Genomic DNA, 23,887 nt, shown 5'->3' with positions numbered 1-23,887 from the left:
CTCATTGCTGTTTGTGGGATCTTGATGCATGAAATTTAATTGCCACATTGCCTACAAAACAATGACTACGGTGCAAAAGTACTTAATTGGTTATGAATGTCCTGAGGACATGAAAGGTGCTACATAAATGCAAGTTCTTTCTTTAAGCACATACTCTAGGCTGAGACTTAAATTAAGCACTGAGGGAATGTTGCATCATTGAAAGTTCCTTTTCTTGAATAAAGTGGTAAACTACAAAAACTAGCCTTTTGAGATGGGCGTTGAGGATCTCTTGGTGCTTGGAAAATTACTTTCTGAGAGAATGCAATTTTGCACGCACCCAAAGCAGCACAGTGGAATTTTTATCCCTGGTCAGTGAAATGCCTCGGTATGTTTCCAAGAATCTTCAATAAGGCATTATGGAAATGCAGTCCTTTTTTCATTTATGAAGGTCTAATAAAACCAAGTTTAGCAATATAAAATAAAAGCCAATTTTAACTACAATATTACTGAAAAGTTAAATTTATTTTATAAACTGGTTCAGCATTAGTTCAAGATTTCCAAAACAGTCACTTTGAATTGCACTGTCTTATTGTTATGCAGACACATGCACTAACTATTTTATACATTGCAAGATACCACAAAATAAGGTAAAACTTCAAAATGTTCAAAAAAGTCTACTATTAGATGTAATTCTGCAACTGGCCAGCACTTGCTGAAAAATCCTGAGTGTGTTAATAAACACTAGCAACACTTTAAGATAATCATTTGATCCTATAAGGTGGCTTATTTACTCTTGCTTATGGAGAGACATACATTCATACACAGGGTTTAAATTCCTCAAACAAAAGAAATATGTTGAAGCCTTGTGCCTTTTTTGAATTATCCAGAAGCTTGAGGAGCCTATAGTTCACCATTGCTTTCTCCATGGCAACACCTCAACCAATCAGAATCAACTTTCCTATCAATCTTTTCTCTTGTAGTATAAATTGTTGTGATCATTTGAAATTTGGCATTCTTGCATTTGTCCTGATGGATGCAAGATGAAAAGCATCAGCAACATCTCTCTCTTTTCCACAATATTCAAAATAAGGTAACCAAAAATCTGCTACAATTGCAGTTCATCAAACTTTTATCTAAAATCTTCTGCCAATTGACAAATAAAAATGGAATTTTTCAAACATAATGTATCAATTCTGCAAGCCCATTACTTCACATAGTCAACAGAGATGATTCCAGTTGTGGTTTGACAGAGACAGTCCACAGGAAACATTGCAGAATATCAAGGAACTTGTAAAGCCATTGCCTCAAATGCAAGTGGGTTTTATGCATTTTCTCAGCCTTCTTCCATTTATTATCACTCCCTGAACAAAAGATTGAATGCAAGTGACTCCGCCAACAAAAGGGCTTTGAATCTGAAGGGAAAGTAGCTCTCAAAGAGGGTGAAAAAATCCAAGTGGCTCCATTATTTGCACTTACACTAATTAGACATTTTTCCCGTCAACTATTCATTGCTGCAGTGAAGACAAACTTACTGAATTACTTTCTAAAGTGTTTGCAAAAGTTTACATCTGTTTGTGTCTCTTTGGAGTAAAATAAGCACTTCAACATCATTGTGCAAAAACTGGAGAAAGTTGGTATTGTTTGTACTATTGTGGAATCATGACGACAGGCATAAATTAATGAAACACTTCTCAGGAAGCATTACCATTTCAAAAACAGCATCCATCCAAATTAAGAAAGAGAAATGAGCCCTTAGCTTTAAGGAAAACTTTAAAATAGCAAAACCCTGATTAGTTACCAGAAGGGGCAGAAGCCAGGAGCAAGAGGAATGCTGGTGGGGAGACTTGCTCCAGAGAGATTAATATCTTTTAATCTGTTGTATTCATGTCTTCGATTCTGGAATTGAAGCATTTCCTTTGCTTACTACTCCCTTCCTAATTTCACTTCCTACATGCCAACACTCATTTTTCATGAACACATCTGTTCGTTCAATAGCGGTTTACTATATATGTTCAGCTTGATTCTACACTCCTGCCAACTTTCTCCTGAATCTCCTTTCTGCAATACAGTAGTTCAGGATTAGTATCTAAGGGAACGTTACTGGTTTGGGAAAAAGGCTCAGTGAGGCTAGAAATAAGCATAAATCTGAATTTGTAAAATTCAGTGTGTTTATTATCTGTGATATTAGGGCTGGGTTTTTACTCCCAGGGAACACTGATCAGGCCTCTGCCCCATTAACATAGTCCAGGAATGTATGCATTGTCCTGAAAGATGGAAGGGAGCAAACTTGTCCTGCCAGATGGAAGTAGATATTTGGTGGGGGGGTGGGGGAATGCTGAGGGTAAACCAGACTTCCTGCCTCATTCGTGAGAACTAATGTTGCCTGGGCAACTCAGGGTGGTTAGGTGCCCAAAGTGTATGATGGCCTGCAACTGACCCTATCAATGGGAGGGTCTGTGGGGATTCTGAAGCAAGCTGAAGATTCCAAGTTAGGACCAGGTTAAATAGTTTAGGTCCATCCAAGGCCATCTGATAGTATTGGGGCCTTCTAACTGCCATCAGCAGTTGCTAAGCCTCAATCATGGCAGGGGGTTGGGTGGGGGTTAGAGGGCACAGACAAAGCTTCAGGCCTGAGGCAATTGCAGATGCCTCTGACTTTCTTGCCTCCTCTGCTGGCACTAGGACCTGCCAGACGGTGGATCAGTGCTGGGCCTATCCTGGGATATTACAATGGCCTGGGACAGGAAATTCTGATATCCAAGGGCTAAAGAGTTAGAGTGCATTTCAGGCCTGCTGCTCCTGTCTAGCACTAGAGCAAAGAGAGACAGGAAAACCTGCCCTTTTATAACCTTCCCTATTGTTCTTCCTCACCCCCCGCCCCCCTTTTCAACAGCATATAACCCATCACATTTCTACCCTCCTCCAGTTCTGAAGAAGTCATATTCAACTTGAAATGTTACCTCTGTTTCTCTCTTCACAAACGCTGCCAGACCTGCTGAGTATTTCCAGCGCTTTCTGTTTTTATTTCAGGTCTCCAGCATCCACAGTATTTTGCTTTTATTTTACTATTATGATTAACTGTTCAGTTCTGCCTTCTCAGTTAGATCAGGCTGAATCTGTCCAGGCTAACCTGAGCCATTCATCTTAAAATGGCTTTTCCACATTCTCAGTTATTACAACAATAATTGTACTGTTACCCTCTCCTACATGATTTGAATCAGAGGGTGGAATCTTCTGGTCGTGGTGAGGTTGCCAGCGGTGCAGCTGGAAGTGCGTGGCACTTCTGCTTGTAGGTGGGACAATTAAACATTCATGCACGAGGAACACAGCGAATCATGAGGTGGGGGCAGGCAGGAAGTTGACACCCCCACTTACCTCATGGGGTCAAAGGTCCAGATGCCACATTTAAAGGACACCGAGACAGACATTCATTCTCTGTAAGCCCAGGAGTATTATTCCCGCTGTCTGAGAGGAGGTTTTAGGGACTGAACCTGCTACTAGCCCCTCTCTACCTGTTGATCCCTGGCATTGCTGCCAATCCATACAAAAATGGCAAATGTCCCAATGCAGACAACATGTGGCCGCACGGTTCAGCAATACCTTCCTGCGGGTGGTCCTCCAGGCCATCCTGGAAAGGCAGGAGGTCCTGTTTCCCAGGGATGGCAGCAGGAGGCCCTCCTTCCTGCCCTGAGCACTTTGGACCAATGGGAAGCCCTATACTTAGCATCGACACATCCTGGTTTCCACCCACTCCACCATGGTCAACACAATTGCGGAGATTTGCAGAGAGCTCTTCTTGTTGATGCAGCCATGTCCATGGAAACTCACAGTGACTCTGGAACTGGAAGCCATCATCCTGCACCCTCCCTCAATCATCTTTGACCTTCCCTCCATCACATCAACCGTGCCCTGCCTTCTATGATCTTCGACCCACGAATATCACCCTTGACCAGTTATTGTTGACCCTTGAGCTTCCTCCTGGCGCAGTGGAACTGCACCACCCCTGCTACCGTCGACCGCTCGACTAAGAGTCATAAGGACTCGAAACGTTAACTCTGTCTTTCTCTCCACAGATGCTGTCAGACCTGCTGAGTTTTTCCAGCAATCTTTGTTTTTGTCTCTCGACCATCATCCTTGACCCTTCTTCTAACACCTTTGACCTTCACTCTGTTACCTTCCACTTCATGACTTCAACATTGACCTTCCCTGTATTGCCCAGCTTACTCCCTGTGTCCCCCATAAGACTTTGTAGGGCTGCGATCCCTCTCGCCGCCTCCCTCGGTCAGCCATGCCCAGTTCCCCTTTGACAGCCGCAACCCAATCTCAACTATTAATACCTCCTCTCCAGTAGTTGAACAAAGCTCCCCAAAGCAGCTCCTACTCACTCCAAATCCACCAGGATGACTACCTTGTCTTTTGCAAACCACATTTAAGCAGCCATGAATCTGAAGGCATATATTTTTTGCTCGCTGATTACTTAATTAGAAAAGCACATTTAATTCTGGCGAGGTTGCCTTTTAATGAATATGCATGACATGCAAATGTATTAAAAAGAGGTTCCTGATGCTTGCTGTTGGGAAGCTTGATCTGCCACCAATCCCCCGCCAACTTATTTCTGTAGTTTCATCCTGCTGTTGGGAAGCTGTGTTTTAACATCCTGGACAATTAATTGCCCCTGCCCGCCTTTATTCCCGCTCCCGGGAGCTTTACAGGATTCTGCCCAGAGTTGGCATCAATTAAAACTCAATGTAAGATTGGATTCACCCTGGTGCTTACTTGGATATTTGGTAATTTGCTTAGCGGCAAAGTTGAAGGGTCGCTACTCCCTCATTTGAACCCTGTACCTGCAGCTGATGTGACAGGTCACTGCTGTCTAACCGTGCTTAGCTCCTGTCCTTATTTTAAGGCACACCAAAAGTCAGATGCTATGTGCTATAGGTTTTTAAACAGCATGGTTCACAAATCCATAAATGTACTTGAAGTCATTCAGCCCTATTACTGTCCTGGCTCAGTATGGCAATAAACTACATCTTTCTAAGCAATCCACAAAGAGCTAGAAACATTTCTACATTAAAATGTTCTGATAAAGAGCCTGCACTAAAATCTATTGATCAGAGTTGTGGAGATTTCAATACTGAGAATGTTTCATAGAAGTGGCATCATGTTCTTGTAATTCAAATTAGTTTATCATCCAAAAATTCACTTTACACCTTAAATTGCTTTATCAGCTCAGTTCCAAAATGCAAAAATAAAATACTGTTTGAAGAATTCATACTTCTTCTGTACTCATTTCCAATGGCCGGGATTTTCCGTGCCATCGGCGTTGGGCGTGTTTGGTGGCGTGAGCGAACAATATGGTGAGAAGGCCAAAAATCAGTTTCACAACATCGTGAAACCAGTTTGCAATCGTCTACTCAGCCCATCGATGGTGGGCCGTGTTTCCTGCCATTGGACATTGGGAACCTCATTGAAATACAACAGCATATCAATATAAGACCAGCCTGCCGGACTCTTTCCCCGCCCCACTGTTGGATTGTCCGCCCACGTTGACGGGAAAACACGCCAACGTGTTTCACAACAGCCCATAAGCAACATGCACCAGTCGGGCTGCACTTCACTCAGGGCTCCAAGGCCTGAATTTTACCCTTGGAGGGCGGGCGCGCGCGATTAGCGGGCCCGGGACCAGCCGGGAAACGGACCATCGACTGCGGTTGGCCCACGACCGCGATTTCACGCTGGCTGGTCAATTAACGACCAGCCAGCGTGAAACACGCGCTGAATAGCTCAGTGTTGCCGGGGGTGGGGGTGGGAAGAGGGCAGACAATGGTGTTACCATGGACGCAGGTGAGCGCTGCAAGAGAGCGCCCTGAAGGCAGACAGCTGCCTCAGGGATCTGCAGACCTGCAAATGATGAACTAAAGGTTTAAAAAGCTGCAAAAAAATGTCCCTGCATCACAACCAAGCATCTGAAAATGTATCTCATAAAATTGCTGTCCACAGTTAATTATTTTTATTTTATTTCATAATGGAGATTTCATCTCACCCTTGGATGAGGTCGGATGAAAAATGTAAAGGCCGCCTGGCAGATTCGCCCATCCGCCAACTGTAAGGTTGGACAGGCCACGAGAAAGTGGAGACAACTGTGCTGTTAATGGGCTTAATTGCCCTCTTAATTGTCGGTGGGTGCACTTCCAACTTCTCTGTGCGCCCGCCGAGCGAAATATTGTGCGAGTGCGCGATGACATCAGGACGCTCACCCGATGTCATCTTACACAATTTTATGCCCGACTGGGTCGGGCACCTGCGGGACATAAATTTCTGCCCCAATGTTTGTTTGCCTACCTTGCTTCGGTCAGCACTCGCAGTCATCAAGTGCCAGGTTTCACAGACAGCACCACATCGCTTATGGGGGGCTCACTGCAGGTCTCTACCTACCAGGTCAGCCACTTGGGGGTGGCTTTTCAATGGCTGCAGGGCTAAGTCTTGCTTGGGGAAGGGGAAGAAGTGGCCTCCAGGAAGGGAAGAGGCTGCAGGACGAGGGCTGTATTGGGGAAAGGTGGTGTCCCAGGGTGTGTGTGTGGGCACATGCTGATCTGTGCAAGTGGCCTCAAGGTGGTGAGGGCTGAGGAGGCAATCTCCAGAGGGGATGAGGCCAAATGGACATCTGGGGGTGTGTGTGAGAATGGGTGGTGACTGTCCCTTGAGCTGGCAGTGAGTGAGATGCCAGTGAATGTATGATGGGCTTGAGTGTGTGAGTTGAGAGTCATGAGATGGTTGCCTTACCCTGGCTGCACGGATGAGATCATTCATCTTCTATCAGCATTGGATGGCCAACCTCTTTTGTGCAACATTGGCACCAACCACAGCTGCCACTGCCTGCCATGCTGGATTGGTGATGCCGCTGCCTGTCCTGCAGCCAGAGTCGGGGTAGAGAACATCACGGCGGGCCTCCACGGTATCCAAATGGCATTCCAGTGATACATCTTTAACCTTGGGGGCTGTGGTCTTTTTGCCTTTTGTGGACATCTTCCTTGCAGTAATCGTGAGCTGGAAGCACTGAGATGTGTGCGCACAGCTGGACTTTATATATGGTGCCCGGCTTGATGAAGCAGCGAGGTGATGGCATGGCAGGCAAATGAAAGCCCGCCCACCATAGAAACAGCATGTTTCCCAGGAATGCATAAGTAATTTGCTGGTAAATGGAATTAGGTAGGTAGGTCAGGTGTTTCTCACATGTCGGTGCAGACTCGATGGGCTGAAGGGCCTCTTCTGCACTGTGAGATTCTGTGATTCTGTGATGCAGTGGGTTTGGGACGATACAGGGTGAAAACTCGCCATTGCGGCCAGCAGGTAAAATGTCGTTTTACTTGCCCTCTACCGCACTTAGACCATTTGTTAGGGTGTTTCACTTGGGTGTGAAGAAAACATGCCGAGCCAAGATTCGCACTATGTCAAAAATACACAATATAAATGCAAATTGTTCTTGCTCTAATGCAGGTCCTATTTTTCTGTGCATTAGAGCCAATGGATCAGTACTTCAATCCCAATCATCATTAAAGAGTAGATTTTTTGAATTAGTACAAAGAACTTTGCATAACAGGAAGGCACATTGGGAATTTTGGAACAATTGAATCTAGAGGTGATGAGGCATACGTATATGGATTTCAGCAGTGGTTGTGCTGAGGTATGAGCCAGTGTAGGTGACTTGAATGGAAGTGAACTTGGGCACTCTACATAATGGAGAAGATAGAGTTTGAAACTTGGTCAAAAAGGACACCGAGAACCCACAGTCTGGTTCAGCATGTATTGGAAAATCATATGGGCTGCTCTGCCCTCCAAGTTTTCATTCCCAAAGTGGGTCCCCATCATACAATGCTCTGAGGAAGAAGCATTTATTTATGAAGTTTAACACTAAATCTATTCTGAAGCATTTTAGATTCTTACAAATTAGTTTGTGTTCATCAGATAAGGGCATGCATGCCGCAGAATGGAACACTTTCCCAATTTTGGCACCAGCTGTCAGCTTTATAAACTCCGCAGGTAAAGGGAAAAGGAAAAACAATGTAAATGCTGAAAATCTGAAATCAAACCAGTTTTGGAGAAGGCTATACACCCAAGGTTTTGGCCCATCTTTGTGTTTTGAGTGCTTTTTTGTTTATTTTTCGGAAAATCACAGGTTAGGCATGCAATAATGCTCCTTTGATTTTTTACTTATATAATAAATTCTCGGGTTATGGGAGTCACTGGCACTGAGAGGCATTATTGCCCACCCCCACTTGCTCTTGAGAAGTTAGTCAGCCTTCTTCTTGAACCACTGCAGCGAACACTTGGAGAAATCTTTTTAAAGTCTTGCTCCGTCTTACGCATGTTTTTTGGGAGGGGGGAGGTGAAGGTGTTCACCCAGTGCTTGGAGGTTTCAAGATTTTGACCCAGCGGCAATGAGCAACAGGAGTATATTTCCAAGATAAGATGGTGTGTACCTTAGAGGAGAACTTGGAGGTGATGGTGTTCCTACGCACCCTTGTCATTGTAGCTGGTGGACGTCACAGATTTGGGCGATACTACTGAAGAAGCCATTGCCCACAATTTTACTGTAACCCCCAATTTATGAAGGGCACCTTCTTACTGCACTAATGGGAATGTTTCTCTTTCTTACACCAATCATTTTCACCATTTCTATGATGAAATTGCCAACTCAGTGGGTGAGGGATGGGGCGCAATTTCCGTGGAGGTTCTCCCAATCAAGTTTAAAGTTTGGTGAAAGAGCTGTGGAAATCCTGGAAAAGCCAACATTTTCCCAGGGTTTCCCCAGTCCTCCTGCTGAAGTTATGGTGGAAGAACAGGAGAACCGCCGTGGAAATTCAACCCCTGTGGCAGAGTTGCTCCAATTTGCACTAGATTTGCACTATGCAGCAGGGGGTGGGAAAAAAGACCTGGCGGCTGCAGTGGTAGCTTTTCACATCGTATCGTCCTGTTCCCACCTCATTAATTATGCAGCCACAGGGAACACACTGTCTCATTGGCCAGTGGCCTCCGATTTCCCCGCCATGCTGTTACCTCGCTGCTTCCTCACACAGGGCGCCATATTTAAACTGCAGCTGCATGCACACTTCTCAATGCTTGCAGCCCAGCAGGGCACCAGTGAGGACAATGGGTCCAAAAGCCAAGAAGAGTGCAGCTCCTCGATTCAGTGACGCATCCTTGGGATGCCTTCTGGACACCGTGGAGGCCCAGCGTGATGTCCTCTATCCCTGCTCTGGCCGCAGGAGGCCCATCAGTCTCACCACTCTGGCTTGGGAGACAGTGGCAGAGGTGGTCAGTGCCAATGCTGCACACAAAAGGTCGGCCATCCAGTGCAGAAAGAGGATGAATGATCTCATCTATGCCGCCAGGGTAAGGCAACCATCTCATCGCTCTAAACTCACACGCTCACAAGGCCATCACACATTCATTGGCATCTCACTCACTGCCAGCTCAAGGGACACCACCACTCACTCTCCCACACACCCTCACATCTTCTTGCCTCATCTCCTCTGGAGGCTGCCTCCTCAGCCCTCTACTTGAGGCCACTTGCACAGATAAACATGTGTCCCCATACACACCCTTGGATACCTCCCTTTCTCTGTGCAGTCCTCGTCCTGCAGCCTCTTCCCTTGCCTGAGGCAACTTCTCCCCCTTTCCCAAGCAAGCCCTAGCCCTACAGCCATTAAAAAGCTACCCCCACCTCATGGCTGGTTTGGTAGATAGACACCTGCCTCTGAGCCCTCTTAAAAGTGATGTGGTGCTGCCTGCGGAGCTTGGCGCTGATGACCATAATGCTGTCCGAAAAAAGGTAAGCAGACAAGCCCTGAAGCCCCGAGCAAAGTGCAGCTCTCCAGGTGCACGTCACTTGCACACAGTTCTGAAACATGCCGATGTGCCCGGGTGATCCAGCGTGGAGGGATGATTCTGGTGAGCAGGGCTTATAATGATATGTCGATGCACTAAAATGACGTTCCCAGCATCCGGCAGCGGGAAACACAGCCCGCCATTGATAGGCAGAGCAGACAATTGCAAGCTGGTTTTACGATGCCGTGAAACTGATTTTTGGCCGTCCCGCCATATTGTCTGCGCACACCCGCCATGACGCCCGACGCCAATGGGGACAGAAAATTCCAGCCTTGGTGTCAAAAATGTGGATGGCTGGATTAAGGCTGCCCCAAGTTATTTCATGCAGGAGCCTAACACTTTCCATAGGGTACTGAAAACTATCACAGCGAAGTTGCTTTTATTCTATGCAAGTCTGCACTGCCACTGACTATTCAGAAAGATCGAGGTTAAAAAAGGCAGGTGCTTTCAGCAGCCAGCCTTAGAGTATCTCTACAGGTTTACCTTGGAGCTGTAGTGAGTTACCCAAGGACTGTGTATGTTCACAGGTATCTTCATGAAACAATTCGTTGATCAATAAAATAAAAATTTTCACAGTATTCTACATAATGGCAGTTTTTGCACACTGGTCACTCTCAGAGGCTGTTATGCTTGAACCTCCTCCACCATTGCTGATAGAAATCATTGCATGAGTTACTGAAGTGGTATTGGAGGGTTTTTAAAACAGATTTATATCTGTCGAACAATTTGATGGCAGAAAATAGTGGAGAAATGGTTAGAAAAAATAGTTACTTTTACAGCCATAATGAAAAGAAGTAAATCACAAGAGTCTCAAAAAAGCTCTAACTAGAAGTTCTCAAGTAGGACAGACTTTAAATGTTAAAAGGAAACACTGTGAATTTTTAAAGTTGCACTGTCCTGCATTTATGAAGAATTTTGAAATGAGTTGTGTGGTTTAACCAAAACAAAAATGATAATTAAAATGGGAAGCATTTTTGCCTGAAATAATTGTTTAAACACGGTGGTATATTTCCTGATTCTATAATCATGCTTCTTCCTCCAAATGAGTGCCACAGAATGCCGACACAACCAAAGCAAGCGCTCAGTGCAAAACAATTGATATCCCTAAATCTAAATAATATTACGGGTCAAAGTGGCACTCTTTCTGCTGCTGTTTGCAGTTTGGAAATTCTTTTTATTCCACCTCTTTCAGAAGTACACAATGGCGCAGGAATATAAATTACCAGCAGTGATTAAATAATAGTTCAAAGCCGATCGCGAGGGCTGTGGTGTTTACAAAGTATTTTTTAAGCAGCGTGATGAAACATTGCAAGAAGAGACATTAACCTATGGGCTCAAGTATCAGTGAATGGTTCGAACTGGCATGAGGTTGGATTTTGGGCCTGAATAGTGTGTGACCCCATGATTTGCTTTGTTTAGCTGTGGCAGCTGCGGTTATCAACAGATGTTTCGGCAATAAATAATTGGTATCATCTCAGAAAAGAGCCGTCTACCTGGGGAGAAGGCATAATACAAAAAACACGGGGTCGCTATTACTGCTGCATTAATCTCTCATATACACAGGTTTCTTGGGGAGTTTACTGCAGGTGTTTCTTCTGTGAGAAAGCCTTCTGATGCAGGCTAACTCTCTAAAGTTATAAAGCTTTTGTGTGGGATAACGAAGGTCAAGCAGAGCTATAAATTCCTGTCTTGGAGGAACAAAAACAGCTTTACTACTTTTATAGACAATCACCTCCCCCTCCCAAAAAAACACGCACAAAAAACATAACAAAACAGAGTTAGACTTTAAAAAGATTTCTCCAAGTGTTCACCAGTAAATTGTTTTAGGACTCAAAGTTCATGTGAAAATAAAGGGAAAATATTTATCTATGGCTTTGCGATGGAGAAAAAAAAATGACTGTAGACCCATTTTTTTGGGGAAGGGTGTTTTAATTTACAAATTCTGAGAAACTGTTGAACATCCTTTGTGGAACTAACATATGAAAACTTTTGAGTTGAATTCCTGAGACAGAATGCGTTGTTTTGGCTTTGTTTGTTTAAAAAAATGGGGGAGGGAAGAGATGCTCCCTCTTTTATAATGATCCCTACGTCTGTGCCTTTCAAAATGTTTGGAATATTGGCTCATCTCCGTTCATGTGAGAGAGGTCACTTTTACTCATTAGCTTTGGCGAACAGTGTGTGTTTGGTTTCATTAAGTATAATGTGAAAGAATGGAAATAATTTTACAAAACTAGAGAGACACCCCTAATATAAGCTCTTGAAAGCATTTAAAGACACATTATGATCGCGTGCAGATTAAATGAGAAAATATTTTCTTTTCACTATAATTTTTTTAAGAAGGAAATTTTTTTGTGTGTGTAACAGGTGCATTATTCATACCAGCAAATCTGGCAGCTTCTCGCTGATGATATCTTTCAGGTTTGTTTTGTCTTCTGGGCATACTTCTTGTTTGTATTGCCACCTCTCTGGCACAAAGGGCCACTTCATTTCCTTTGCCTGTTCCAGCAGGGTCCTCAGATCAGCAGAGAGTGAAGCTAGGAAGGTTAAAGTTCATGTAAGGAAATCTCAAAGAAATAAAAGACACCTCAATTGCAAATGCTAAGATATGGCATCTGAAGTTGTGAAAGCACGTCCACTTGAGAGTAACTACAAGCTGCTCAATCCTTACAAAAGAGTCATAATGATGATTTGTCTGTCACTGGGTGCTTTACTATACCATGCCCTGCAGGTAAACAAACTCAATCAGCTCTTAAAAACGTTTTTAAAGGAAGTAAATCCTTTCAATGACACTCTATGCATGAAGAACCATAGCAGGAATGGAATGAGACAAAATGGTCAGCAAAACACTTAGTAATGCATACTGTAGCAAAGTGCCTGGGATTTGTTTTAAGCAGAATTATCAGGGGCCATTTTGTGAACCCTGCATAGCTGATGAATTTACAAAAAAAAGAATATTTGTCCTTGAAATTTCACACGGGTTTTCCCAGTCTCCTGCTGGAGTTAAGTTGGAGATCAGGACCACTGCAGCAGAATTTCAGAGCCTATGTTCTGCAGCAATTGATTTGGATGTCAGCCAGAATTCAGCAAGTATACATTATTAGTTAAAACATATAAATCAGTGTTTGGACACTTGTTTTTTTACCTTGTGACTAAGTTAATCCACTCATGCAGTGCTCATCAATAACATCCACCTACCTACTCATTACTGCTTTGCTTTATGCACCAACCCCTCGTGCTAATGAATAAGGATGGATTAACAAAGCTAAATTCTGGCTGATGCCAAGCTAAGCTTCTTTCTTTTTTTCCAAACTCTGAGTACTGAATGACTTCTATAGATTATAAAACATGAACGCAAGGAGGCGGTGGAAAAAAGCCACAAGACTGATCCCTTCTGTCAGAGGACTGAGTTAAGAGGAATGCTCTGAGAAACTGTGCTTTTCTGCCTTTAAAATAAAGGACTGAGAGTAAGGGGACGTCATAGATTTATAGAAGATAATAAATGGTGTATATGAAAAGGTAAATCTGAAGCAATGCTTCAAGCTAAATTACAGCATCAGCACAAGTAGGCATAAATTCAAACTTGCAAAAGGCAAATTAACACGGAGTATGAGAAACTTCTCTTTCACACAGAAAGGGTGATTTTAACTTTGCGTCAGACATTAAATGGGTGACCACAAATTGGCAGCCTGTTTTATAGCTTGACCAATCTTTTTCTCACTGAAAATCAGCGAACTGTAAAAAAGGATTGCCAATTCGTGGCATCTCTTCTTCAGCTGATGGTAAAAGTTAAAATTTCCCTTAAAGAATGTGCAATGGAATTCTGGATCTGATGCTAGTATATTTTTCCAGTTCAACAATTTGGGGGAGGAAAGTAGGAATAGACTGGATGTTAGGCAGTCCTTCTTTCGCCAGAGGGTAGTGAGTCTCAGGGATATATCGCTGCCTGGTGTGGAGGGTGCTGACTCTCTATATGTCTTCAATAGGGAGCTGGACTGACCCCTGACTGAGGCAGAGATCAAAACATATAGAAGAGTCTATATAGGTAGCAATTGGTCCTTATGGTCTCCTGGACTGTTCTGATCACTTGAGGGATGAGGAATTTTCCAGTATTTATCCTTGTTTTTTTTCTGGGCCTCTCCTGTGGGATAGCCTAGCTGGGGGTGGGTGGGTGTGGAGGGGAGCAGGGGGGATGAGGCGTGTGGGGGGCGGAGGGGTGGGGGGATGTTGTGGGGAAGGGGTTGGAGTGGGGGAGGAAGTGCTTAGTTATGATGCTTCAGCTATTAGACTTATCGTTGTAGGGAGGCTTGATGAACTAGCTGGTCTTTTCCTGCCCATTAATTTTGTATGCACGAATGTTCAAATGGTAGAGGAAAAAACCTTGGCAATTCCTCTGACCTCCTGCTAAGGTTTGACCAGTCGAAGCTCTGTGGAATTTTAAAGCCATTTTGTTTTATTCATATTTATCTGCTATGCAGAGTTGGAAGCTCATGGAACTGTAAGGTGGAGGAGCTAGAATGAGATGGAATAATCTTCCTTCTTTTTACCTCTTCTGTGCCATCAAATAATATCCCTAAAAATAATTTAAGATGACATCAGATGTTAGAAATGATCAAGTAAAACTAGAAATGCCCAGCACCCAAAGTAACCTCTTAACTCAAAATATTCCTTTAATAAACTAAAAAAGCAGCAAGTAAAATACTTTAAATCAGAACAAAGTAACACTGCAACAGGTTAAGTAATATCTGTAACATGTATTTATGTATCTTCATTCTCAGTGACATCCTTTACTGGCGTCATTGTAGTAGGGTGGGACAAATCATACAGAAGGTTGTTGCAGAACTATCACATCCTCCTTAGTAATAGGAATGAAAATAATTAATTTTAGTTTTGAAATCTACCCTCTTTGGACACTTCACTTTTGGAGATAAACATAACTTAGGGATCAGATTTTACAAATACTGGGAATGGATATTGGGAAATCATAGATCTGCTGCCCATGATCTTCTGTCCATAAAATTAGCAGACAGAAAATCAGGAAATATGACTTTCCTTTCCTCATGTGCTCTCCTACAGGGAACATTGTTAAAATCTGCCCTCTCTTGTTTAATAGGGTTTGAAATCTCTCTGTCTTTATGATCATTAATTTCACTCCCAGCACTTCCTCTGTATTGAAACCCTTGCTTGATGCTGTCCAGGAGACATTTCTGTTCATTATTTAATTAAATATCCAAAATATTAGAAATATCATGGGCCACACATCTGAGAATTTGATTAAAACTATGGACAGAAGTGAACAAAACTGAGGTGCCATTTTGCTACCTCCTGTGGTGATAAAGCAGCAATCTTGCTTTCTACTAGAGTTTGTTGGGGCACCACAATGGCCTGAGGAATAGGTTCCAGAGATCCTTATCCTGCTTTTATTTGAATTAAGTACTGGAGACCCATGTCATTCGTGATTATTGGGGGTTCTTACATAGTCCTGACTGGAACAAAATTGATTGGGGCCTCAGAGGGATAGAACCTAGAGTGTGAAGCAAAGTCCTGCCCAGTTGAGAAAGTTGAAGGAGCCCAGTTTAAAGGGCAATAGGATTTCCATGGTTCAGGCAGATCGTCATTAAAAAAAAACAGTATTCTATTTGTATGCTGTGATTAACTACCTGCACCTTGGGTCACAGTGAGATTGATATCAATGTCATGAGGATTGAGCAAGTCAGTGCAGTAGATTCACTTCACTTGCTGAGAATGCTGAACTCCGTAATTTCATCGCACCAATCCCTTACCTAAATAATTCTTCCTAATGGCACTCATTCTACTTTTAAATATTGTGTAGAGCTTCACAGTATCCAAGGCCAATATCAGCTGCATCAAATCTGTATAAATTGGTGGTGCTTAATTATTTATTAAAAAATTAAAATTGGGCCTGTGAATGCTATGCTGTTAATATTATAACAGTATAACATTGCTAGCACCACATAAGTGAAGAAATATGAAGTAATATTGTCTCAAGCATCTCTACCGTTTTCCTGAAACTTGGGAGCGTCACAATGCATTTTCCAGCATCTAGGCTGGTTCATGTGTGGTGACACTCAGTTTCACACACATCTGGAATAATCAATATTATGAGTTGCTTTTACTGACTTTGTGCAGACTCATTCAGTACTGACATAAACCTACAGATCTGGAGGGGATTATTATTTGGAACTGTATCACCAACCAGTTCAACCAGAATTGCGTCAGGTATATTGAAGCTATCATAATGTAAAAGTCGCTAGTAAGTCTAACAGGAAACAAAACCAACCAGGATTGAATTTGACATATTCTGAGCGGCATGGCTCAGTGCAACATCACATGGTAATGAGAGTCCTGTTATTACTTATGCTCTTCACACATTTCTCACAGACACATTTTAAGAGAGTTGAGCACAGATTTCTTAAGTGCTGAGGTGATAGAAAGTATGTATGGTTTACAAAGAATAGACATAACTGCTCGTTGACCCTACATGGCTAGCATTTTTGAAGCACTAGGAGCTAAGGAGCTACTTGGAAGGGAGTTGAAACAAATGATCTATAACTGCTGCCTTGAATTAGCTGGGTGGATTTATGTTCTAAATGTGTGCAAATGACTGATTTATAATGAATTCATTTCTCACAATCTGAGCTTTTACTTTGGATATGCTTTATTCAGCTGGTGAATAAAAACCAGGAGATCTTTTTGTGAGCAGTAATCTGGATAAGACATCATTCAAGCCCTACTCTGCCTTGAGTTTCAAGTGGAATAGGGAGGAGAGTGAGCAAAGGCTGGTAAGGTACTAGCTGTGGTTTTCGGCAAATTAAAACTCTCCACCAAATGTTCTCTTTGGCCAAAGTTATTCTAAGGAAAGAACACTGTTAACACTTTCAAGCCTGCCTATAAATGTAATACCTCTCAGAGCCTTATCTCTAGGTGCAGGTAGCAGCATCACCAGTGTAGCCTGAGCCTGGTGGCTATGATTTGTGAAAGAGTGTTGATGAATGTGTATGGCAGTTTGCTTGCTGCTATTTGTGCAATTATTTTGGTGCACTATTGTGTCTGTTTGCAAAGTAGAAGTGTTTGTGGAGTGGTTCAGTGAATGGTGTTCTCAAACCCTCGTTCACAAAGTCATCTTAACAGTCAGTGGTTAAGAGTTAACAGTCAAGGGGTTTGAGAAGGTTCTCTTCTCCTTTAGGTTGGTAAAGCTTGTATGAATGTATTGAAATGTGACAATTTATTAAAGAGAAACCTGCATGTTGTAAATGTGAAATGTTGAAAGCTCTACAAAGCAGCTTAGACACATGCAGGCACAAATAGACTGGCAACACCAGTCTCAAAAAGGGTAATGCCTTTTAAAGCTAGAATTTACCATCGTCTACTGAGAGCGTATGTGCAGCAGGAGTTTGCCCACTGTTCTATCACAGCAACCATTCACCCCTTGTGTTTATTGGAGCTTAAAATGAGAACTGACAGCAATTCACTGTGACAAAGTGTGCTTCCTTCCCTACTCAAGGCCAAATCCTATTCATGTGCTGTAAATCCAGTTATTTCCCGACACTCGCCTGTCAAAAGAAAAATGAAGCAGAAATGAGAGAGCATCATGTCTTTCTGCAGCATGGACCGTGCTGGTGGGTCCCGCGCGGACACTGCTGTTGTCCCTTTGCTAGACTGCTCTAAAACTCTCACCTTCGCACTGCTGATACTCTGTCTTGTCCTCTTCTGACGGTTCTGATGGGGGTGCATCTAGGGTCCGCTTGCACTCCTGTAGGAGTGCTACCACCTCTTGGTTATTCATGACCACTCGCTCGACTATGAATTGAACTTCCCTGGGTGTGGAATGATCAATTACCTATGGGAAGACACAAAAGCCAAATAAAAGATCCTTCAGGCGAACTACCTGGTGAACAAAGGGGAGAAATGATTAACTAAACCGTCATCAATTATCTCAAGACTCAAGCAGGGCGAGATAATGCTCGAGTTACATCAAAATACACGACAGCCTCCGCGGACATTATCCGTCAGCTTCAGAGTTTCTGGCTGGGTTTGATGCTGGGACATTAGCAGCTGCAACATTCTTTTCTCACATACATATACACACACTGCACCCACTTCCCAGCACCCACACCACTGCTTTCTTTTTAGATGCATTCATTGACTGCCTCCCCAGGCCACAGTATACATCCATCAAAACAGGGTTGCTTGTATGAGTCTAAAACATAGTACTTCAAATAGAAGCCATGTTGTTTGTCTCAGCTGCTGATGCTCTGAAATCTGGCTCCATTTACATTATGGGACAGATTCCCGCATTCCACCAGCAACAGTTAAATAAGCGCACACGTGCCGTGCTGTTTAAAGATCTCAGTTGTGATTTGATTTTAATGTCTGCACACCTTCTTACATAGCTGCTATAGGTCTGTACAGGAAATATAGGGGCGCAGCGGGGGAGGGGCAATGAAACATAGAATGACACAGCACAGAAGGAAGCTATTCGGTCCATCGTGCCTGCGAACAAAAGAGCAAATGCAAAGCTCCCATCCCTGGCTGGGCTTGAACCACCAGCCTTTTGGCTAACAGCGGTTGCTGCTCCAGCTTTGCCGGCAGAAGAGAGACAAGCAAAAATCTACCACTTGACGTTAGTACTGCAGCAGAATTCATCCATTTGCAATATAGCTCTTGTGGGAAAATCAGGGTTCACAGCGATGAAATGTGAATATTGTGTTGATTCCAACTGTTGCTTGCCTCCCCAACATTGGGCAGAAGCAGCTAAGTCAGGTGTCCTGATTATTTCAAAAATTAGACACTGAAGCATTGTGAATTCCTAAGGGCAATATAGTTTTCCACTGGCAAACAAGGTGCTTCTGAGTGGGCAACAGTGAACCAGTTGGAAATCTGGTGGACGTGCCGTGATAGGTGATGTGCTCCGTAATTCTGGGCAGGCTGATGGCAGTAAAAGTGCAAGTTAAATCTGATTTTAATTGGCCAATGCCATGTCCACACAGCATATAAGACAATGACCAGTGGATCAAGAAGCTTTCAAACTCTGGTGGTGGGACTGGGTGGGTATGGAGGAGAGGGTTGCAGGGAGTGGTGGGCAGAATTTTCCCAGCACATTCTGCCCAGGCTTTGGACAGGAGCAACACATCTGAAGTGAGCTACACCCTTCTGGGCTCAGGAATATTAGTATTTTATGTTCCTTGTCAGTAATAGAGGCTGCAACAGCAGTATGTATTGCTGGCAAAAAGGGCTGGAATGCCTAGGTCCCAAGCTCCGAAGATGCACAAGGTGGGTAAGACAGGTTAAAAAAAAGGCTTACAATTGTAGATTCCTCTTCAACATCTTTATATAAATTATTTAAGCACCACATGTAATAAACTGGTAAATCCATTTACAAATCAGCACACAGAGTGCATGCAAGGAATATGTTCCCATATTTCCATGGACAATATTTTCTCCTTGTCAGGGGGGATGTGTGGGAGCGGGTGCAGGCGGGCGCATTCCTGATCGGCACCCCCGATCGGGGGCACGCCACCATTTTACGTGGGTGGGCCAATTAAGGCCCAACGTGATGCCCGCTTGGAAGCCCGCTGCACGCTTCCTGTGCGGGCGGGGGGGAGGGATTTCCCTGAGCCGGGAGCGATCTCTTTCATGCATGCGCGCAAAAGAGCGCACAGATCTCCCTGAGGCAAAATGTGAAAAGCAGTTTAAAGAATATAAAGAATATAAATAATAAACACTGTCACATGAGTTGGGACATGTCCATAACTTTTATTATAAAATATTCTGAAATTTTTAAATCCCTCATGAAACCTCATCCCGCCGGTGGATGAGGTTTCATGTTTTTTCAGGAGCCCGCCTGGGCTTCCGGCCTGCCCGCCAACCTTATGGTTGGACGGGCAGGTCCATTAATTGGCTTAATTAGTTTCTCAAAGGCCTTAAGTGGCCGTTGACAGTTCGGCGGGTGCGCAGCCGAGTCGGCTGTGCGCCCGCCAAACTGAAAAGCTAAATGATGCGGGGTGACATCGGGATGCATGTTCAACGTCACCCCGTGTCATTTTACGCATCGGTGAGCGGGCCCCGCCTCCCCGCTCGCCGACTGGAAGATGCAGCCGCATGTATATTCTGGCATTGCAGGCCTAGCACTGGTAGGATAGACCATCTCAATACAATTACACTTCTTTTAAAAAAAAAGTCCATAACCTTGAATTTCTGCTGGCAGTTATTAGTGGACCAAAGATTAACATATTTCTATGACAATACTGTAACACGTGGTTAATTAACTTATATCGATAGAAAGAAAGAACTTGCATTTATATAATGCTTCATGTCCTGGGATATCTCAAAGTGCCTCACAGTCAATGGGCTGAATTTTACACAGAAGCGGTGGTCCCACCCACCAGCTGGAATATCAGGGGCGAGCCCACCTCCACTAGCCCAGGAATCGACAATGCAATTTTGTGTGGCTCAGGCTGTTATTTGCCTCCTGTTGTGGCTTCTGCCCCCTTGAGAGAGGATGTCCCGCCTCCAAGAGCTGCTGGCCAATCAGATGGCTGACAGCTCTCCAGTCCCAACAGTGGCACTGGAAGCAGTGGTCACTGTTGGGACTGCAGACAGTCCCTGAGCAGAGGCCTCCCTGGAGGTACTATTGGAAGGTAAGTGGGACAGCCAGTTCCCCAGACTTTTACCTGGTGGCCTCGCCACATGGTGCGGACACAACCATCCCCCCGCCAATTAACTGGCCACTTAAGTGTGTCAATTGACCCAAGGGCAGGTGGGCTACCCAACACCTACCCTGCTGCTGGTAAAATACCAACAGACTTGGGTTAGTAAGGGGCACAGCGCCTCCTGCCATCCCACCCAATTTTACGACCCCCTGCTCCCAAACTGCTAGCCCGCTCCCGGAGGTGGTGAGGGTGGGTAAAATTCTGACCAATTAATTCATTTTGTAGTGTAGTGACTGTTTATATGTGGTGATCATGGCAGCCAAGACCCTCCCACAAACAACTGATGAATGAATGACCATTCTATCTATTTTCACTGTTTAAAAAAAGAATGTTTTCCAGGAGATTAGGAGCTCTCCCTAGTTCTTCTTTGAATATTGCATTGGCATCTTTTACATTCACCTGAACATGCAGCTGAAGTACCTCGGACAGTGCTTGGCTCCCTCAGCATCGGGCTACAGTGTCAGCCTGGATTATGAGGTTGAGTTTCAACTGCCACCTGTCCATTTCTTGCCTGAAAAACAAGTGGCTTGGAGCAGCACATCAGACAGATGGCCACTTTGGCCAAATGTGTGACAACAGGACAACCTGTTACAATTTTCAAGTGGGCATGTAAACAAACGTCGTCGACAGTACTATCAAGTGGCACTTACTCAGCAATAACTTGCTCAATGATGCTCAGGTTGGGTTCCACCAGGGTCACTCAGCTCTTGACCTCATTGCAGCCTTGGTCTAGACATGGCCAAAAGAGCTGAACTCCAGAGTTGAGGTGAGAGTGACTGCCCTTGACATCAAGGTCACATTTGACCGAGTGTGACATCAAGGAGCCCTAGCAAAACTGGAGTCAATGGGAATCGGAAGAAAGCTCTCCACTCCATGCCTAGCACAAAGGAAGATGGCTATGGTCATTGGAGATTAATCATCTCAGTCCCAGGTTAGTCTGCAGGAGTTCCTCAGGGTAATGTCCTAAGCCCAACTATATTCAGCTGCTTCATCAATGACCTTGGCCCCATCATAAGATCAGAAGTGGGATGTTTGCTAGTGATTGTACAATGTTCAGCACCATTCACGACTCCTCAGATACAGAAGCAGTCCGTGTCCAAACACATCAAGATCTGGCCAACATTCAGGCTGATAAGTAGCATGTAACATCTGCGCCACACAACTGCCAGTTAATGACCATCTCCAACAAGAGAGAATCTAATCATTTCCCCTTGACATTCACTGGCATTACCATCACTGAATCCCCACTATCAACATCCTGGGGGTTACCATTGACCAGAAACTGCGCTGGACTAGCCATTGCAATACTGTGGGCTAGAAGGGGAGGTAAGCGGAGAGTATTTTCCAGCAGTCAACACCAACATGCAGTGGTTTTGTAGACCAAGGAGGGATATTCCCTTTGACCCCACAAAAATCTCCTCAAAACAGTTCCAAGTCTTTTTGGGTCATTCTCCAACTATCTCTTTATGAACATCTGATTAGGCTGCTCTTCATTGGTGCAAATATTTGGATCAAGTTCCACCCATTGTTCCTGAAAATTATAATTCATCTAGGATCCCTATTTGCACATGTATGCAGCCTCCCTCCTGTTTTGGGCAAACATTAAGTGTGCCTTTTTATTTATTTACTTGTTCAGTGACTGGCTAGGCCAGCATTTATTGCCCATCCCTAGTTGCCCTTGAGAAGTTGGTGGGAAGCAGCATTCTTGAACCGCTGCAGTCCATGTGATGTAGGTACATACGTAGTGCTGTTAGGAAGGGAGTTCCAGGATTTTGACCCAGCAACAGTGAAAGAATGGCAATATAGTTCCCGGTCAGGATGGTGTGTGGCTTGGAGGGGAACTTGCATGTGGTGGTATTCCCATGCATTTGTGCCCTTGTCCTTCTAAGTGGTAGAGGTTGTAGGTTTTGAAGGTGTTGTTGAAGGTGCACTGGTGAGTTTCTACAGAGCATATTGTAGATGGTACACACCACTGCCACTGTGTGTCGGTAGTGGAGAGAGTGAATGTTTAAGATAATGGATGGGGTGCCTGTCAAGCAGACTGTTCTAACTGAATGGTGTTAAGCTTCTTGAGTTATTTTCCCCTTAACTGATTTCTAATAACACAATGATATTAAAACTGAAAGGAAAACACAGAACAGAAATACAGGAAATTACTGAAAAGCAATGAGAAAAATGGCCTCTGCATACTATGTATAACAAACGCTGGAAATTCATTTTATAAAAGGGAATAATTAATGACACAGAGGACAGGAGAAACCTTCTCCTCAAGTGTTTTTTCTCCTCTGTTGAAATGCACTGTCGTCCAAGTAAGCATGATAGTTAAATTAGCTGGTGAAGACCTGTTCAGGGTCAGTGACTGGTTATCTGTCAATCTCAGAAAAAAACATTTCCAGCTGCTTAAGTAGTTTCCTGAAGCTACCATGAACGTCTGCTACAGCAGCCAAACACTCTGTCAATAGCACTGACACCTGACAACTGGGGTGCTGATGAAGCAAGTGTTATTGTGAGGACCGGATGTGGTAACACTTGCTGGAGCAACACTGAATACATCCCAGGTCAAGGTGAAGCATCACTGCCATCTGCCCCCTTCATCGCTCAGGCATGTCTGATAAGAGCAATCACCTCAGCACAGCTCCACATTCTGCTATCCAAAAATACAGATTTGGCAATGATAATGTCTATATTGAACCCATTTGTGCCAGTCTTGAAAACCAGTGAAAGTTAGCCACCAGGTCTCCAAAGAGCTCCTAAATATAGAGTCATGATATGAGACCAAGTGAAGTGGGACATGGTCCTGTAACTTAAACTACTCATATTGGTTTCAGTGATGTGGTTCCATCACAGATTGCCAAAGGATGGTAATATGCAGCCAATTCCAACTCCAATGTAAACCTGCTAAGGCTATCATCCAGGAAAATCAATATATTAGGAACCAATGGCACAAATGTTCCACTGAAGCCACCATAAAAAGCTCCTTTAAACTGCAGGTGTGCCCAATATTCAATCAATTGCATCGGAGCAAAGAAAACCGAGGGCCAAAATGGTTGGGGAACCATGGGGAGAGCACACCTGTGTCCCCTTTTAGTGTTTCCACTGGGTGAAACTCCATTCCAGTAGTGGAACTTAAGAAAACTGGTCTGCTAAAGGACACAACAGAGTATATTGCAGCATTAGTTCATATAAACATTTCTAAAGAGAGGTGTGAGCATTGAATGTAAGATTTGTTTTCTCCTCTATACCCAATACTTTTTTTACTTTACTTTTGGATTTTTATTTTGTGCATT

At 43.9% G+C, this 23,887-nt stretch overlaps 2 protein-coding genes across 3 annotated transcripts in view; one reads left to right on the top strand and one right to left on the bottom strand.

Moving 5' to 3' along the window:
• tifa (TRAF interacting protein with forkhead associated domain) overlaps positions 1-23,887 on the top strand; it is a 235,230-nt gene that overhangs the window by 67,076 nt on the left and 144,267 nt on the right. The window lies entirely within an intron of this gene.
• alpk1 (alpha-kinase 1) overlaps positions 1-23,887 on the bottom strand; it is a 150,784-nt gene that overhangs the window by 79,269 nt on the left and 47,628 nt on the right. The window contains exons 2-3 of one of the 2 annotated variants that reach the window (XM_078542855.1): positions 17,566-17,728; positions 12,250-12,404 (exon numbers count right to left, since the gene is read on the bottom strand). In XM_078542855.1, the coding sequence (XP_078398981.1) occupies positions 12,250-12,404; positions 17,566-17,674 (264 nt within the window). In that variant the 5' untranslated portion in view covers positions 17,675-17,728. Of the gene's footprint in view, positions 1-12,249; positions 12,405-17,565; positions 18,219-23,887 lie in introns of those variants that run through there. The other variant, XM_078542850.1, reaches the window with a different exon arrangement.

This window comes from Cetorhinus maximus, chromosome 1 (genome assembly GCF_964194155.1).
Source record: "Cetorhinus maximus chromosome 1, sCetMax3.hap1.1, whole genome shotgun sequence".
Lineage (NCBI taxonomy): Eukaryota > Metazoa > Chordata > Chondrichthyes > Lamniformes > Cetorhinidae > Cetorhinus > Cetorhinus maximus.
This window is presented reverse-complemented; position numbering and strand designations above follow the sequence as displayed.